General features: G+C 47.7%; 1 protein-coding gene across 3 annotated transcripts; it reads right to left on the bottom strand.

The window, feature by feature from the left end:
- Positions 1-198: 198 nt before the first annotated feature.
- Trim9 (E3 ubiquitin-protein ligase Trim9) lies at positions 199-18,505 on the bottom strand. 3 transcript variants are annotated; one of them, XM_033471203.2, is made up of 10 exons: positions 17,493-18,505; positions 16,064-16,662; positions 14,862-15,146; positions 5,124-5,219; positions 4,380-4,773; positions 4,004-4,036; positions 3,154-3,329; positions 2,942-3,080; positions 1,593-1,823; positions 199-1,501 (listed from the first exon to the last, which is right to left on the bottom strand). In XM_033471203.2, the coding sequence occupies exons 2-10, from the start codon at positions 16,550-16,552 to the stop codon at positions 1,173-1,175; spliced, it is 2,172 nt and encodes a 723-aa protein (XP_033327094.1). In that variant the 5' UTR covers positions 16,553-16,662; positions 17,493-18,505; the 3' UTR covers positions 199-1,172. The 3 variants fall into 3 exon arrangements, with proteins under 3 accessions (XP_033327094.1, XP_076374578.1, XP_033327096.1); XM_076518463.1 differs by having other exon boundaries at positions 16,064-16,657; XM_033471205.2 differs by lacking the exon at positions 4,004-4,036.
- Between the last annotated feature and the right edge of the window lie 40 nt (positions 18,506-18,545).

The following is an 18,545-nucleotide window of genomic DNA, read 5'->3' as shown; positions in this document are numbered from 1 at the left end:
CGACAAAGAAAGGATTGCACACGCATCGGCTGCCACGAGCATAGCTAGGTATTAAACGCGAAAGCCATCAGAATGATGAGTATCGGTCTTTGTTTCTTCAGTGTCGCCGCTCGAGATTTCCCCCTTCCGCGCGCTCTTCCGAATATTTCCGTAATCGTCGAAATCCACGAAACGCACCAAATAGAAAACGCAGAGACGTCGGTGGCTTTTGGTGCGTTTTATTGATCGGATATACAGTCGTAAATACAATTGGCAAGTTGGATCGGCGGTACAATCGAATGATTTATGTACAATTATGTACAACGCTCGTCGTTGATCCTCCACGTCGCTGGGAGGAGCCGGCGGCCACAGGCCGCGTGGTTTGTGCGCTGCAACATGTATTTGAAACCAGCTGGAATTTCGATTTCCGCGATATTCGCTTCGCTCGCGAACAAGTTCATCAAGTATAAAAACCATGGAAAAAGATGCGAATAAGAGTGACGCGAATACATGCGAGATACGCGACAAAATAGTGCCGAACGAGGAAACCCGGGGAAAACGTGGGACAAGGGTGGAGTACCCTATAGGGGACTAGAAAACATTTACTCGATTCGATACTCGTTACTTTACGCTAAAGCTGACCAGATTGCGTGCGTACGTGTGCTTGCTTTGCTTCTTTCTCTTCCGTTCTCTCTCTCTCTCCTCTTTTTTTATTCCTTCAAAATTCGTCGTCCTTGCTTATCCTTAGTTACTTACTTATTTGCTTCGTTCGAAATGCGTTTCGTTTAAATACCTATTCGATAAAGCTTACGTCTACGCGAGAGAGTACACTTATACGCGTCGATATGATTAAGAGAACGATCGCAAGGCGATCGTCAGACGGAGAACTCTTCGAAATTTCTGTACTTTCGAAATGGCCGAAGCGGCAGTCTTCGAACAGGGAGACAGGTTGAACGGCTTCCCTGGTGGCAGTGATCCGTGCCGATTCTCGAACTCCGTCGGAACAAGACGAGCCGGCGGCGGAGACGACGACGTCGACGGCGGTTGGTCGATCGACGTCAATTGGTCTCTGGGAGACTCTCCTCGACTATTTTCTCGAGTTGCCCGTCGGATTCTCTGGGTCTCTCGAAGGTCCCGGGTCCGGGCGATCCGACTTCCTGCAGCAAGCCCTTCTTCAGGACGTTTAGGTACCCCTAGCTCTGAACCATGTCGGCGATGTATTCTTCGTGAAGCGCCAACAGATGACGTGGAACGTCGAGCGCGGTGTGCAGGGTGACGGTGACCCCTCGGTTCAGGCTGACCGCAGGATAGAACACGCCGTAGAGATCACGAAACGCGATACCGCCTTGCGGTTGATCGTTCACGAAGAACCGGAGCGTGTGGGTGGTGTCCAGATCCAGGAGGACGCCGACAGTCGAGCCCTGCTGCACGCCGCCCTCGGTTCTCTGCGCGTGTCCGCCGCCGTGCATGAACCAGGAACGCTGCCGGTCTATGTACATGCTCCAACCCTTGTCGTCTTTGCCTGGAAAGATCCGACGGGACAATGGGCAAACCAATTGCGTGACGCTCGAGACATCTATGCAACCATTCCGAGAAAAAATCGCCGGACTCACCGAGCATTTGATCCCGTGTCACGTCGGCCCTCGCGATGCCGAACGCCGGATCGGTGTCGCTGTGGTATCGGTCGATCGTCAGCTCCCAGTAGTGGACTCCTCTCGAAAAGCCGACGCTAGAAAGGACCACCCGGTGCTCGTAGCCCTCGCAGGACGCGCTCATCGCGTCCTCGGATATCGACACCTCCTGCGGCATCCCCGAGGCTCCGGTCGCCCACGAAAACCACGCCACTGTCGTTCGCATAAACAAACGTTAGCAAATAATATCGTGTGCATTATCACAGCGACTGTGTCTACATCTACTAGGACAAATTGGATATAAATTACCGAAAGAAATCAAAAATGATATATTTACATAGATCTCTGCTGTATTCAAGCATCGTTTACGGATTGCTCTCTTAGCTGTTGCATTTGTAGCTCGATTAGTTGCTAATCATTTTCGCGTTTGTCATTAGGTAATGTATATAAAACGGATTACATTAATAACAATAATGATACCTGTTAATAATAACAATAGCAACAAACGGCGGCGATAGATGAACTTTCTCGCGGACGCGGTCGATACTCGTTCGCCTCGCCTCGCCTCTTCTCGCTCGCCTCGCATCGCGACGGACTGGATCCGATTCGAGTAGAGGCGAATCGATAGAGCATTCTTCTCGAGCCGCGGAATCGAGTGGACGGATTAAATACGAGTCGACGCGATGCACGGCGGCTCTCCGAATATTGGAAAACGAAATCGCGGCTCGGATGCGCGACACCGATAACACCGATAACGTTGTGAAATCAGTTCAATACGGACGCGGACGCGACTTTTCTGCGCTCTCTTTCGAGATAACGTGAAAGTGCCTATTTCGAAACACCGGTCAATTGCAACCTCTCCTCGAAACGCTAGCAAAAATGATACAATAAAAACTAGACGGAGCATATCAAAGTGGATATAAAAATTCTACCGATATTTTTGAACAATGTTCTTTATAAATTCGCTCCCACGGATACTGTTATGCTACTATCAACTATAAAAATAGAATACGGTTAATTATAGTAACATATATAATAATAATAATATATACAATAAGCAAGAACATATCGCACGTATTCAAATTATTTGAAAACGTATTCGATAGGAATTATTTTTATATTCCTGCTAAATAAATATCTGGAAATTCATTACGTCATCTATCGAACAGTAGCATAAATATTCAACGATAACGCGCTCCTCGATTGCAGCGGAATCGATGATAATGTTACACGCACCCCTGTTTCACGATAGGCACTTTTATGTTACCACAATAGGCTATTTTCGGAATCGGGATCGAGAACGGTAGGAGAGAAAAACGTGGAAACGTTACCCTCGGCAGTCTGCAGACCGATCAGCTCCGAGTACTCGCCCTCTCCGGCGCTGTTGAACGCTCTCACCCTGGCGTTGTACAGAGAGTTGAAGTGCAGCCCGTCCACGGTGCATATCGTTTCCCGGCCGCAGTAGACCTCCTGCCGGAGCACAGAGAGATCGATGGCGATTCGATCGGGGAACTATTTTCGAGAGACTCGTGTTCGGACTCACCCTGAATTCACCGCCGCACCCGTCGTCCAGCTCCAAGAGGTAGCCTTCGATGGCGGGGCCCCGCTGGCCGGCGGTGCATCCGCCGATTCCGTGACCCGGCGGTGGTTGCCAGGCGACTGTCACGCTGTTGTTCTCGGCGCTACATTCTTCGGGTATCAGGAGAGGCGCGCCCGGTGCTAAAACCACTCGATATTAGACGACTCGGCCGCGATTCGACTGCCTACAGTTCCTCGCCGAACTAGAACTACCGTGATCAAGGTTTTCGACGGTTCGAGAGAGCTCGTACATTACATTACATTAGCTCTGTAACACGATTTTTGTTACAGAGAATATTTACACCGATTCTTTTGTATCTTTCCTCGCCGAATTCCTCGCTCGGAATCCGTTCTTTCCTATCGCGAATAGTGAGCATCTCAATTAATCCCCAATTAATTAATTCCTCAACTAAATCTTCATTCTACTCGTCGAAATTTAGTGACCACCCTTTTTACAGGATCGTTCAACTTGTTAATTACAACGTTGATGAAATAGACATTATTGCAACCAATATCACAAAATTCAAGACGAATTTCTGCATGAACTGTTTACCTAAACCTACTGACATTAATACGATCTTCCCTCCCCCGGTACACAAGGTGTAAAGAGATGAATTTTATCTCGATAAATATTATTAAATTCTCCCTCAATACCTGTTCTATTTTAAATGATATTTCACAGCTTACTCGTAAACCTCTCGCGCGATAGAGAAGAACGGCTCGCACGTGCGAATCCAGCGTAAACGATACTGTCAAGATCACCCGTTAAACCTTGTGTAACAAAAAATGGGTCGGATCTTGTGGACCAGTGTTACCTGCGGTTGGAAATCGTTCTTCTCCCTCGGATGCTGCGTCCAACATGGAGCAATCGTTTGCTTGTATTCGATCAACGGTGACAAGTAGACCGCGGATCTTCGCGCAAATTCTTATTTCACAGAAATTAAATTGCCTTCGACAACTGAACGATCACTCGTTGCAAGAGTACAATAAACATGCAGTTAGACCTCGTTAATTCCCGCGTTCTCTTGCATTTAAAAAATCTAGACAGGACGTGAATGCATCGAGATCCGCGGTCCAGTAATATAAACGCATTACGACGATTACGGTAGCGACAAGCGAATACAAGGCACATTCGTGTACACCGAGCGACAGAGGGACGGTAATTGCAGGCGACATCGAGAAGAAACTCACGTTTCATCTGAACGAAGGTGAGCTGATCGATCGCGCGTCGCAGGGGTTTGTCGTCGAGTGTGAGATCGAGCAGAGGTAGCCTCGCGATTTCTTGGACGCCCTCGGCGCCGCCCCAGGATCCGGCGGCGTTCGAGGCCCGGACGGAAAGCATACCGCCGATCTGAAGGAACGCCGCGCTGTCGGTCTCCTTCAGGGCCTCGATGCAGAAGGTGAGAAGCGCCGTGGTCGCCTGCAAATGGGACGCGCATCTGGCCACTTGGTCCCTAAGGGAGCGCACCCTCGCCTCTCTGGTCTGCCGCGCGGCCTCGATCAGCCGCGATTTCCTCGCCTGCAGCACGCTCACCAGATTCGCCACCCTGTCCTCCACCTCCTCCTCAAGGGCGACGCACTCCTCCTACGGACCGAGAAACCGGCGACACCATTAGACGACGTTATTAGATCGTCGAATGTAATTCGTTCTGCCGAACCGGCTCCCCGAGCCTCCAGCGCGGTAATTCGCGTTCTCTGTAATAACGTCGGCGAAGACGAGCCGAGCCGAGGAAGCGAGACGGAGAACGGCTCGGGCGGCGGGGGCACTGCGACAGCCGGTGCAATTAACGCGGCGACCTTCCGTAATTTCATGGAACCAGTCTTCCTGTCCCGGCTCGGCACGGCTCGCCGAGGAGACGAACCGAGCCGAGCCGAGCCGGGCCGAGCCGAGGAGAGCAGCGAAATTTAAAGAGGACGCCAAAGGCGAATACTCACGTGCACTTTGTCCGTCATTCCTTTGAGCCTCTGAATGAATTCCGTCGTCGAGCGGGCCCTCTCCGACAGCTGCTGCAAATTTTGCGAGAGCTCCGTCTGCAATAACATCAAAGGGCTCGTATCGGTAACGGATATCGATATCGATAGCGTTTCGCCGGCGACTTCGAATCGGCTGCGCACGAGCCGCGTTTCGAAAAGCCGGTTTCGCGTGTCCGAAAATTCCCTTCTTCCCGTATCCGACGCGCTAGAACCTACGCGACCTAACCTAAAACCTAACCCACGCGCGACTCGATGAACATCATTTCGTTGCAACAGCAAGACCGGATTTATTTAAACCAATACCGGAAACTGTAAAAGAAAGTATCAGAAAACAATTATTTTGACTGGTTTGGTAGTTCTAGTGTTAAATGGTAGTTCGAAGTTTCGAATTTAACCTACGCGCGACTCGATGAACATCATTTCGTTGCAACAGCAAGACTGGATTTATTTAAACCAATACCGGGAACTGTAAAAGAAAATATCAGAAAACAGTTATTTTGACTGGTCTGGTGGTTCTAGTGTTAAATGGTAGTTTGAAGTTTCGAATTTAACCTACGCGCGACTCGATGAACATCATTTCGTTGCAACAGCAAGATCGGATTTATTTAAACCAATACCGGGAACTGTAAAAGAAAATATCAGAAAACAGTTATTTTGACTGTAGGTTTGGTAGTTCTAGTGTTAAATGGTAGTTTGAAGTTTCGAGCTTCATTTAAAAAAGAAAAGATGTATTTCTTCTCTCTCTCTCTATATATATATATATATATAATTTCTAAAGTTCTACGATTTTAACGCAAACTTGACTAGCTTTGTGCGCGACACGATCCGACATGTTTCTTTCGCGCGTCGCTATCGCGGACTCGCAGCCCACGCGATTCGCTCGCGGAACAATCGAGAGGAAAGAGGAGAAAGGAGAAGAAAGAGGGAGGAGCGCGGGTGTCAACGGGGTTGGAAAGCACCCTTCTTTTCTCTTCTCCCGTTTACTCCCGTTTCTCCCGTTCGCTCCCGCTTCTTCCACTTGTCCCACTTGCCCCACTTGGCTGGCACCGGCGCTAGCAGACTCCGGTTGTGCAGCAACCGACGATGCTCGCCAGGCAGCGAGGACGTCGTCGAACAGGATCCTGCGTAAACACGATATCTCCGGCAACGGTTGTTACACCGTACAGCACTGCTAGACGCGGCCCGTGTATAATAACTACGTGTACAGGAAATCCAAGAATCCAGCGAAGCGAAGGTAACGGGCCGAATGTGACGTCGCGCGCGCGTGGACAAAAGGCACGTAATTCAAAATGGCCGACGCGGCGGACCAACACCGACGCGACTGATCGAATCGTATTATGCAATTAACAACAATGATTTCGTGGCGTTGTTGCATTTCAGATTACGTTTGTTATTATAAGCAATAAGTAGACTGCGGATTTTATGCGTTTATGACAAAAATGAATGGGCTAAGATTCGAAACAGCGAAAATTAGAAATAATAAAAAATACTATTATTTACTAGTAAGTATAAATACTATTGTACAACGCCCAAAGCTCATTGAATTTGCTGAGAAAGGAAATAAATGTCAGCTGAGCTGCTCCTGAGCATGTCCTGCAAGTCGATGCGGTCAATTTTTATTTTGCATATAGATCTGCGGTCTAGAATTAAACGAAATATATTTGACGTCGTCGACGCGTGACGTCACGTAGACGGGGGGTTTATCTTTGCTTCAGAAAAATGATCCGAAGCCGCGTCTCCGCAGAGGTGTACATATGTACATACGGGTCTAAGGTTTCGAGAGGAGTATTTGTCCGTCGCGCGTCGCGCGATTCGAGTGTCGCCGCAACGGTTTCGCGTCTCGCTTCTCAATGGAAAAGTGCCGCGATGCGAAAACGCGCGCGGGTCGTCGGCCGCTATTTTCCCCCCTTTCCATCCCTTTGTCCCATTGCCCGCGAATCGCCGACGTTTTCATTACGCCGAGACTCTCTACAATTTTCCTTGTTTCTCGTCGTCTCCCGACGACAAGGAGATCGATACCGACGAGCAACGATCGCGAACGTTCTCGGCCCGTCCCGCGTTCGACACGGCCGAGGAATATACGAGACGGAACGATGAAGTTGAATTCGTTCTCGCGAGCCTCGTCGATCTACGGGCTAATGGACCCCGATTGCGGCGTCGTTTAATCGAATCGTTTACAACGGTCGCGAACATCTGCCCGTAGTTCTCGAACGCGTTCGTCGCAGCGACGGCGAGACACGGTATCGATAATAATTTTAGAATATCGATATCCTTCGTGCCGAACGTAATGATATTTAATGCGACAATATGCTTCGCTATCGATTAGCAAATTCGGGATATCGAAGTCCCGTTGGTTCGAAATAACATCGACCACAATAAGTCCCTAAATAAATCCCTAAATAAATCTCTCTTATCTAATACTCATATAATCGCGTTTACTATTATATAATTATATTATACACGAATTACTTTTTTAGCGTGGATAATTTTAAAAATGCATTATTAAATAATAATTTTCGTTCATATATTTAACTCGCGTATATATTTTAACTTTCTTTCTATTTGTTCAGCTATGAAACCACAGATTTTAATTTAATGACACGTATCGGTATTAAATAATATCGACATCATGTGTATCGATATTCCGGACATTAATAAACATAAAATATTGATACACTTCGGACGTATCGTCTTCGCTGGTCGTTCGTTGCGCTGCGGAAACGATCGCCGATAACCGGCAACGACGACTGCCAAGCCAAGGGTACTAAAAAGAACCATGATTCGTATTTCGTATTTTGCGACGATAAAGGGGCGAACCCCACCGGCGTACTACCATCGCTACGGTTTTCACGGTTACGCACACAGACGATCGATTCGGAGGAGATCTCTCTCCCCTTTCGCGCGTCCCATCGCTCCCTCTCTGCGCCCGTCTTTCTTTCTCGGACGGCTAACAGGCCGCCCGTTAACCCCGTTAACGCTGTTAACGCTGTTAACGGCCGTTCACGCGTCCCGAGCACCAAATCTCGGCAATGTCTACGTCCGAGCACAGAGGAACCATAGTCGATTCGATTAGTGGATTCAAAAATCGTAAATTACGTAATCGATTGTTCACGCGCGTTGGAACTTTTTTAACCGAGAGTACCACCCTGTTTTTCGAATGGAACGATTTTTAAAACAATTTTCTAAATAAGTTCATTACGATAATTTAACGCGAATCATTTTATTCGAGCAATATTACGATTATCAAACTTTATTCGAATAAATTACTCCCAATTCTGCTTAAAATAATTTCATTACGATAATTTAATGCGGATAATTTTATCCGAGCAATGTTACGATTATCGAACTTTATTCGAATAAATTACGCCCAATTCTGCTTACTGGAGTAATAAAATTGTACAACTGGAACGTCTCGAACTGCGAATGAACCAAATGAAAGTAAATCTTCGCTGTCATCAATGTTCCTCTGCCGTCTCTCTTGCGACTTAAACTGTGCCTTAGAAGGGCTTCACGAATCTCGCGAAATAAAGAATAAAAATCCGAATAACAACGAATAATAAAGCTAAGAAAATAAAAGCTAAATCTGCCGGAGCGAACGCGATTTTCGATTCGATTGCGAAATCGCGGAGCATCGGCCGTGTCTCTACGTTTGCCCTGGTTCGCGATCGTTCCTGGCAGCTGGTGGAGCATCGCGCGGACGGTTCACGGTTTTCGTATAAATTTAGAAACGGATCCGATCTACGAGGGACTCTCGATGCACCGTCGAAACTTCCACGTGGAACGAGAATACCGGCTCGCCCTTTCCCCGCACGTCCAAATCCTTCGCTGAGTCATCGTTTCTCCATGTTCCATTCACAACTTTTTCATTTTAATGTGTGCCGGCAGCCGAAGCTCTCCGGGGCGGCGACGAGGAAATTCGACGCGGTATCGCTGGCGGATCGTTAATACTAAAAAACGCGGTTGCCTGGCCTCTTTCTCGACGAGTTTCAACCGATTCCTGTCGACGATCATCCCTCTCTCTCCGTCCCTCTCTCTCTCTCTCTTGCTCTCTCTCTCTCTCTCTCGCTATCTCTCAGTCTCTCTCTCTCTCGCTATCTCTCAGTCTCTCTTGCTCTCTCTCTCTCCCTATCTCTCAGTCTCTCTCTCTCGCCATCACTCAGTCTCTCTCGCTCTCTCTCTCTCTTTCGATTCGTAATTCGCGGGCCGCGTCTCTTGACGCGCGCTTCAACTACGACAGATCTAATTACGAACGGCCGACAGTCGATGCGAAACGAGTTTCCGGATCCGGCGGAGTTCAGCCCCGGCTTTCGCGTACGAATTACCGGGTGACGTTCGACTTTATGACCGGCGACGTTCGATCGGAGCTGTCGCGGAACCGCCGCCGGTGAACGACGAGAGATACAATTAAAACCGATCGATATGTGCACTTTGGACCGCGCGGCGAGAATCGCAACCGCGTGTTCGACCGACGCGACGCGACGCTTCTGGAGCTTCCAGGAATCGGCCTAGCCTCGGTGGAAACGGTGCAAGATCCATTTCGGTGCGCTCCCGGTAAACGCGAAAGAAAAGGCGAGAGGAAAGCCAAAAGAAAGGCCGCGAGAAAATGGAACGGGACGAGCTGTCGCGAGCGTAACAGCAGCTGCGCCGCGCCGAAAATTTCGCGGCGAACGGCAAGAGAGATCCGCGGGGATGTCGCGCTCGATATTTTTAGAAGATGAAAGACCTAATTCTTTCCTATTAGCTTCCTTTGGCTTTCTATTTGATCTTTTGGCAACTGCTTGTGTAACTGATAAAATCTCTCATCTATTGTATCCACTACATATGGACCTATCATGCTCGCTATGTCTCTTTGTCATACTCTTCTTCCTACTTTGTATGATGTGTATATATGTGTGTGTCTATGTATAGATAATTATATATACATATATTATGCATATATAATTGCAATAATAATTACATATAATAATACATATCATGTACGTAATATATTTATACAGATATATTATATATATTTATATATTACGTATACAGATATGTTTTGTATAAATACACACCTTCAATAATTAAATCAAATAAACCGCTCTTGCATTAGAAACAAGAGAAATGCCAATAATAAAAATATAAACAATCCGCGGGAAATATCTTGGAAAAATCGCTGAACAATGCTCGGAACTGTTCGGAACATCGTCGACGGTACAGTCGTGGAAACGGGCCGAGGATTAATAAATGAATTTCATAAATAACGATACGGACAATATAAAAGAAGCAAATCGATTGAACTAAGGCGCGGGAGCCGTCGGATAGCAGCGAGTGATTCGGAAAAAAGATTCAGCGGTTCTTTCGTTGGAAATAAATTCGCGTGCCGACGGTTTGCTGTAAGTGCGGGCGCGGGGGTTACGCGATGCTATCGTTTCGAATATATTGGTCGGATCGAGGCGTCTGGCGCGAAACGCGGAACGCAAAGCGTGTACCGAGAGAACAAATTGCTTTCGGCTACCCTTCTTTCTGCTTCGCGACCCCGCGCGAACCACCCATTGGCGTAGACGGCCGTTTCCACCGTACCGAATCTAGGCACATCGATCTCGCATCGAATTTTCTGTGCGAGCCTCCGTTACGGCGACGGACCCGGGCCCTTCGGCTGGCTCTAGGCGGCTCTCGTTTGCGACGAACGGCGGACGCGCCTTGTCGCCGGTCGACGGAAAAGAGGGTAGAGAGAGGCGTAGCCGGCTCGAGGGCGATCCATTTTCCACCGCTAAATTCGAAACGAAATTACGCCGGGTCGCCGGGACGGCGGGGGAGAAGAGGGTGCCGGAGCGGAGGGGGCGAGAAACGAGCGACTCGACCACGCCGAGAGAAAAGAGTACTGTATGCTCGATAGCGAAAACGTCACGGCCTCGCGACTCACGGCATGTATCGTGCGTGGCGGCACTATGTAATGCAACGAGCTCTTTCTCTCTTTCTCTCTCTCTCTCTCTCTCTCCCTCCCTCTCTACCTATTTCTATCTTTCTCTCTCGCTTCCCGCGTCCTTCGACACCCCTGCGCTGGCTCTGCGCTGACTGCGTTCGCTGCGCTGACTGCGTGCAAACTGCTTCTTAATACACCAGCCAGCCCTCGTAAATATTCGAGATATCGCATCGAGACAAGCGTATCTGTTCCAGCTAGACCCGACCAGCGAATTCGCGGGTGTCGCACGAACGATATTTCGCCGGTCGCGGATCGTCTCTTCCGGTTTCTTCGAATCCGCGACTCGTTCGTTTGTAACGTGGTTTTATACGTGATTTTATGGAAAATAGTGTCCATTTTTTAGCGTCGCTTTTCAATCTCGCGCCGTTTACATTCTTTGCACTAGATTGCCATGTATTGGTTGACATTTGCAAGCGAGAACATTGCGGTGAACAAAAATGGAGAGATATTCAATTCACTAATATATTTCAATATATTAATATAATTTTATATTAATAGTTCCTCAGGTCAATAAGTTCCTCAGGTCATTTGAAGCAACTTTTTCCTTTACAAAAATGCTCTCCGAGGCACCGTTAACGAGTTATTAACGAAAAAAAAACCGTGACCAATGAGAGGCGAGCTCAACTGGCGCGAGGCGACCAAGCCAATGAGCCGAACTGGGCTTCGCGCGCTAGTTGACTGGGCCGCCTCGCGTCAGCCGTACTAGATTCTTATCGGTCACTGTTTTTCGTTAATAACTCGGTGCCTCAGAGAACATTTTTGTAAAGGAAGAAGTTGCTTCAAATGATCTGAGGAACCCGCCATTTCCGGATTGCGAGACATTTTTGGGACACCCTGTATATTAATATATTTATTATAAGAAATTTGACGAAAGTTGTAAGACAATTTCGTGGAGAATATGAAAGAGAAAATTGTCCGTGCAAATCGAGAGAATAATCAATAAATTTGAAGAAAATGGTTCACTTGATAAGATAATGTTAGTAAACAAAACGTCATCGTAGTGCACATTCTGAAGAAGTGCAATTAGCTAATTTGTATTCAAGTAAAATAGCTCCTCGATGATTACATACATACTCGGTTGATCGAGTGGCAGCCGTAGAGTACGATGCGTCGATAATTATATGACACGAGATCGTTTCTCGAATAGCAAACGGCCGAAAATTTGCTGCAACGGTCTCGCTCGTTTGCACGGCCACGCGGCTTTTTATTTATTTACTAGCACGGGAGTACGAGTACTAGCGCGAGAGTACGGCCGTTACTAGCACGAGAGAGAGTACGAGGCTACGAGCTGTCATGGTCTGGCGTCGTTCCAAGGCTATTTTCGTTTTCAGGTTCCCGCGTCCCCATAGCGTTTCGCCTTCCTCTACATTTTTCCACCGTAACTATCTAGCGTCGTGGATCCAAGTTCGCATAGCGCAATCAACCGCGAGATCGCGAACGAGAGGCGATTTGCCTGCGTGCGCTCGCGGCACACGGAATACAGTGTAGGAAATTCCTACGAGAACGTTACTATTTTTAATAAAAATGTAAACAATTTTGACGATGTAACAGAAGATAATATAACAGAAAATATAACAGAAAATTTAGCGTACAGAAAATATAACAGAAAATTTAGTGTACAGAAAGGAGAAACATTGTTAAATTTTAGCATAATTAAAATGATGCAATTTATTGCACAGAAATGTAGCGAAATTTGTATAAAAACAGTCCCTTAAATTAATTCGATGAACGCTAAATTCACAGGCTAATAACTAGTACGCGCGACCGCCTTCATTTTTAATTAGTTCAAATATACCGTTCTTCACATAGTATTAACTATGTTTCTCGAATATGATTTTCTGGATTTCATCAACATTAATACAGTTTCTTCAAGGTTGTGCTAGAAGAAGTTAAAATTATCAATTAAGAATAAAAGCGATCGTACCAGTTATTAGTCTGCGAATTTATTAGCGTTTTTAAAATAAATTTAAGGAACTGTTCTTATGAAAAAATTTCGCTACATTTCTATACAATAGATTGTATTATTTACGGATCCCTGATGCTTCGCATATTTTTCCCGAGAAATACGCAAATATATGCTACAGTTTTCAACCGAAATTTTGTTGAAATCGTTGTCGCGACACGTTGTTCCTTGCAGACGTGTAATAAAAGATAGCGGGAACATCAGTTTTCCATTAGAATTTATCGCGTGAAACGGGCGAGAGGGAGCAAAGCGAAATCTCGTCTCGCGGATCAACGTCTCGGTGCCCTCGCCTCCTTCGTCGAAAGGGCTCGACCGTCTTCCCCCTTCGCGGCTCGAGGCAGGAGGGTAAGAAACGCCGCGTAAAAACTTTCTCGTTTCTCGAAGCCGCGTTAACGAACCGCGACCATGCGCGGTCTAATTACGCGAACCGGCGCGACGCGGCTCGGCGTTCCTTCGCTGAAACGAATGCCGTCGCGAACGCTCGAGCCGTTCCGGTCGAAAAGCTCGAAGAAAAGCGGGACCGGCGTCGACGGGCAACAATGTTTCCGATGGGAAAAGTCGCGTGTAAGAAGGATCGACGAAGACGCGCGTCCCGGGATCGCGAGGCTCGCGCGAATCACTGCTACGGTTCGCGCCGTGCTCCGGCCGTCGCCATTTCCCAGCAAGTTTCCATTTACGGAGTCTAATGGTACAACCTGTCTAGAAAGTCCCGGCGGTTCCTCGTCGATCGGAGACGCGAGGAGACTGTCCGTTCTCCTAAGTCCGATCCGCTGCCGAGAACGCGAACGGGAACGCGAACAAGAAAGAGCACGATCGCCTCGAACCGAGAATTATTGTAACCAATAATTACTGTAGCCGATTTATAATAATTGGATGAAAAGCGATCCGATTCGTGATTAACAATTAAAACGCGTTGATCGTTATATATTATTGTGAATTAGTTATAATACCTGTCGCGTTATAATCGTTAATCCTCGATCAGATTGCCATAAATTATTATAAATTACCAGAAAATTGCTATAAGTTATCACAACAATATTGACATAAAAGTAATACAGTTAAAAAAGAAATTTTTAGTACTTCGTTTGGGGTTATTTTTCACCCGTTAGCGAGAACCTGCACGCCTGATTGAAATTATTTGAAAATAATTGCATTGCTTTCAACCGACAAAAATGATTAGGAATACTAATAAATGTCTATGATTTTTAGTATTTCACTTGGGGGTATTTTTTTACCCGTTAGCGAGAACCTGCACGCCTGATTGAAATCATTTGAAAATAATTGCATTGCTTTCAACCGACTGAAATGATTAGGCAAACTAATAAATGTCCACGTAGCTCCTGTATCCCGTAACTAGCGTAACTAACAATTTTTGCTTCGCATAAAAATCCGCGGTCCATCGATTACGCGCAGCCTAGAAAAAGAGAAAGAGCGTCAATCGACCAGACTTCCGGTAAAAAATAAAGAAAAGAATCGAAAACATTGGACATCGCGTGGAAATAAATCCGGGGAGGGAGCACAACACCCACGCGTCGAGACACGCGATATCGAGACCAGCTGTCGATCCGACCGACACCCTCTTCTTCCTACTCTCGGGGCGACCTCGACGGGACAGGGTCGTCGTTCCGCAGGGTTCGAGCTTGGAAATAGAAGCGTCGCCGATCGTGTCTCGCCTGAATGGGATCGACGGTGAAACCAGTTTGGTGGTCGAGGTCGCCGATCGATCGGCTCCCGGTAAAATCGAGCGAAAGAGGATCGTGGTGCCACGTACCTTCTGCGCCTTGCAGGCAGCGGCCAAGGGTAGCACGTCGTGGGAATGGGTCGCGTGTCGTTCTCGAAGACACAGGGCGCATATCGCGATCTTGCATAGAGCACAGTAGAGGGTCAGCGGCTCGCCGTTGTGATCGTTGCAAACCGGTGTCGGCTCGGCGTTAGAGCCCCGCGAACCTTTGCCGCCGTTCGACTGCCAGCTGCCTCGAGGCGGGCCCAGATTGTGCGCCGCCAGCGGTCCCCTCTTCGGGTGACAGGATTCCCTGCAGCCGTCGCAGTACAGCACCTGAAACGACCCGGAGCCAATCAAATGCACCGTCGATTAGAGAAGAGCGTCGAATCGCCCTAGGTCACCGCGTACCACGCGATCGCAATGGCCGTTGCACACCTTGAAACGGTACAATCTTTTGGTACTACTATTTATTAATTAATTGTATTCAACCAACGTACACCGTTGGATTTCTTCTACATCCGTAAATAAATAATTATTATTCATTTACGGCTGAGATAACCTTTGGTTTACTTACAGTCAATACGCAAGAAGTACTACATAGCTATTGGATGACATAGTGCAGAAGATCGCGTGTTTGAAAATATTTTGTAACAGCAAATGGCAGTTATAAGAATATAGTTTACACAATTTTGTTGCCCGTATAATGTCTGCCCTCCTCAGTTAAATTGTCCCAAATAGTCCAAAGACTGAAGCTTCGAATTACCAAAATCATTTTTAAACAAGCGAAAACAAATAAATAGAATTACATTTGGAACTGTATAAGGTATATAGAATATCCTGGGAAGCGACAAATTAACACCATGCCGTCCGCAGATCTTAGATATGATTCTTTTGTTTGACGCCGGCATAATAGCTTGGAAATTTTAGATTTTTCAAAAAATGTCGAAGATGGCGGTAATATAAATTCTTAAAATTAAGATAAGTCATCCAAGAATTCTCGTACTTAATTCTTAGTTAAATAAGCAGTTTGCTGCCTTTCAACACCCAAGAAATATAGTTCAAACGTTATTTCAGTTTTTTAAAATGGCACCAAAGTGGTACCACCGGCATACAACAGACAGCTTTTGCATGGCATCAGCGTGGTGCCACCGGACGGCATAGCGTTAATATGTATAAGGCATTTAAACTAAGGACGGCAGCAGAGTTTGAAATAAATCCCGGCGAAAAGGGAAATATGTGCAGGGACCGACCTCGCACTGCTCGCAGGCGACGGTCGCGTCTCGCGGCTCGCCCTCGCACATCTGGCACTGCATCCTCGTGTTCCTGGACTCGTGGTACTTCTCGACGATCCGCTGCATCGCCCGGTACTTGGGCAGGTTGTGCGCGCCGCCCTCATCGAAGTAAACAGTCTTTTGACAGACGGGACAGGAGAGGCATAGGGTGCCGCCCGACGGCGGGAATCCGCCGTTGCCCGGCGTGCCGACGTAGCTGCCGGGCCGGGAGCTGGTCGACGTGCTGCTGCAGACCACGCCGGAGTCCGTCTCCGATAGAATTGACAGCTTGTCGGCCTCCTGGTCGGAGCCGGGCGCGTTCGACGAGTCGGTGGTCGACTCCGGCGGCGAGTCCGGGGCTGCCTGCAAGTTCACCGCGCACGACAGACAAAGAGCGTGCCAGCACGGCAGCAGCACCGGCTCCACGAACAGCTCCTTGCAGCAAGGGCATCGCAGTTCGTCCTCCATTCTCCTCGAGAGATTCGGCCGCCACGCCGATTGCCACGCCGCTCACCGAGATCGAGAGCCACTCCTTCGCTCCGGCGCTCGATTCCGAGTCGATCCTACTCGATTCTATTCTAGGGAAATCTGTAGTTCAGCGACTTTGTCCTGAACGCGCTTATTTTTCTCCGGTTTTCTTCTTTCGAACGGTTCGTTTTGTCGTCAACGAGAAATATTAGTCGCGGGTACATGCTTGGAAAAGTAATGTGCTTTGACAAAGGACAAGAAAGAAAACTGGAATATATAATATAATATATATATTATATAATGTATTATAGTACAATATAATATATATAATATAATATATTATATAATATATAAAAATAAATATGGAAAATATACGTCATAGAAAATGATATTATGAACTGTTTCCTCGAAGAAAAAAAATTGCCGGTCGACTCTAGTTTCCGAGATTGTTTGCAAAACACTGTTACTACTACGGCGCTAATTTCGTTTATACGTGCATGACACGGGACAGCGTGTGTACGCGAGCCAGCGGCCGTCGCTCATCTTCTGTTCCGGTACATACGTCACGAAGGACCGACGGATACTAAATGCGCAACAGTTTTTCCCTAATATTTTGAAAATGAAGGCCGGCCGGCCGGCCGACGCGTAGAATTCGCGAATGTCACGTTTTTTCTAAAAACGAGCTTTTCCAAGCCGATATATATTTCTGTTTAACGATGCAACAAGCTGAAAACCTTGACTGAATAAATCTCTGAATACGAGCATACAATATAATATAAATGGTGAAATGTCTAAATAAATTCAATCTTGTCATTGTTACAAGAATCTTCCAAATTTACCGTTCAGTAGGTTTAGCGTAAAGAAATGTAACCGGAGAAAGCTAGTCGCGTATAGAACGAAGTCACTAATCTGCATATCTGCCCAATTCTATTCGCCTCACCTTGTCTCGCCCAGTCTACTCTCTTCTCTTGCGTTCTTCGATCGACGAACGATTCGAAAACGAAAACCTATTCGGCGAACCAGTCGGATTGTCCGCGGACCGAACGAACCGACCCGCGATCGATCTCCCCTGCGTTCCTTTTCGCTAGCTGCTAGTCTCGACGACGCCGCGATGCCCACCTACGATCACAATTTCCCTCTCGTGTCCATCCTTTCCACGCGATGCCGACGACGATCTTCTACTACTCTCCGAACGTTCTAAGCCTGCCTTCGAACTTGGCTGCTCGAGAGGAACCCGGAACGCCTGGAACGCCCGTAAACTCCGTTGTGTTGTCGATGGCGTGCGGAATCGCTCGATTTCCTCGTCACGATATCCCGTCGTCGCGACGCATCCTCTTCGATCGAACGGTGCAACGTTCGTAGGCAGTTCCGATTTTCGTCTGGATCCGATCCGATTCGTGTCCTTTTTATCTGCCGTTACGACGCTCGACTCTCGATCCCATGTACATCATCGCACTCCGGTCCCGTGAGAACCGAATCTACATTTTTTTGGCGATCGCGCGTCGCAAGGATACGCCGACGCGCGCTTCCTCGGCTTTCTCGTCGATTCACGCGGAAACGCGACGCGTCGCGGTGGTCGTTGTTCCGTGGTTCCGCGCGCCCGTGATTCTATCGAAGACGAAGCGCGTTCACCGGGTCGAGAAACTCACAATTTCGTTTCGATTGGTTCGCTGACGGTTGCGCCGGGAAGAGACGCCGCGAGAACGATGCGCGCAGGAAGCCGTCACCGGGTTGACTGACACCAGCCGCCGCGAGCAATTGCGCATCGTATTCCGCGCATTGTGGATCAGGGACGACGCTGTTCCCCGCCGGGCTCACGCGATAAACGCGGTCACTCGTTCATTCGATTCTTATGCTTGCAATGAGATCTCGTATCACCGAGGCACGCGTGCGATTGTTTCCGATGAGATAACTCGACGTTGGCTACGTTCGCGCGGAAATCGACGCGACGGGAACAACGTTCGAGCGAATTCGATGGAACACGTCCGGCTCT

Source organism: Megalopta genalis, chromosome 2 (assembly GCF_051020955.1).
Source record: "Megalopta genalis isolate 19385.01 chromosome 2, iyMegGena1_principal, whole genome shotgun sequence".
Taxonomy (NCBI): domain Eukaryota; kingdom Metazoa; phylum Arthropoda; class Insecta; order Hymenoptera; family Halictidae; genus Megalopta; species Megalopta genalis.
The sequence above is the reverse complement of the archived record's forward strand: the minus strand, read 5'-3'. Positions and strand labels throughout refer to the sequence as shown.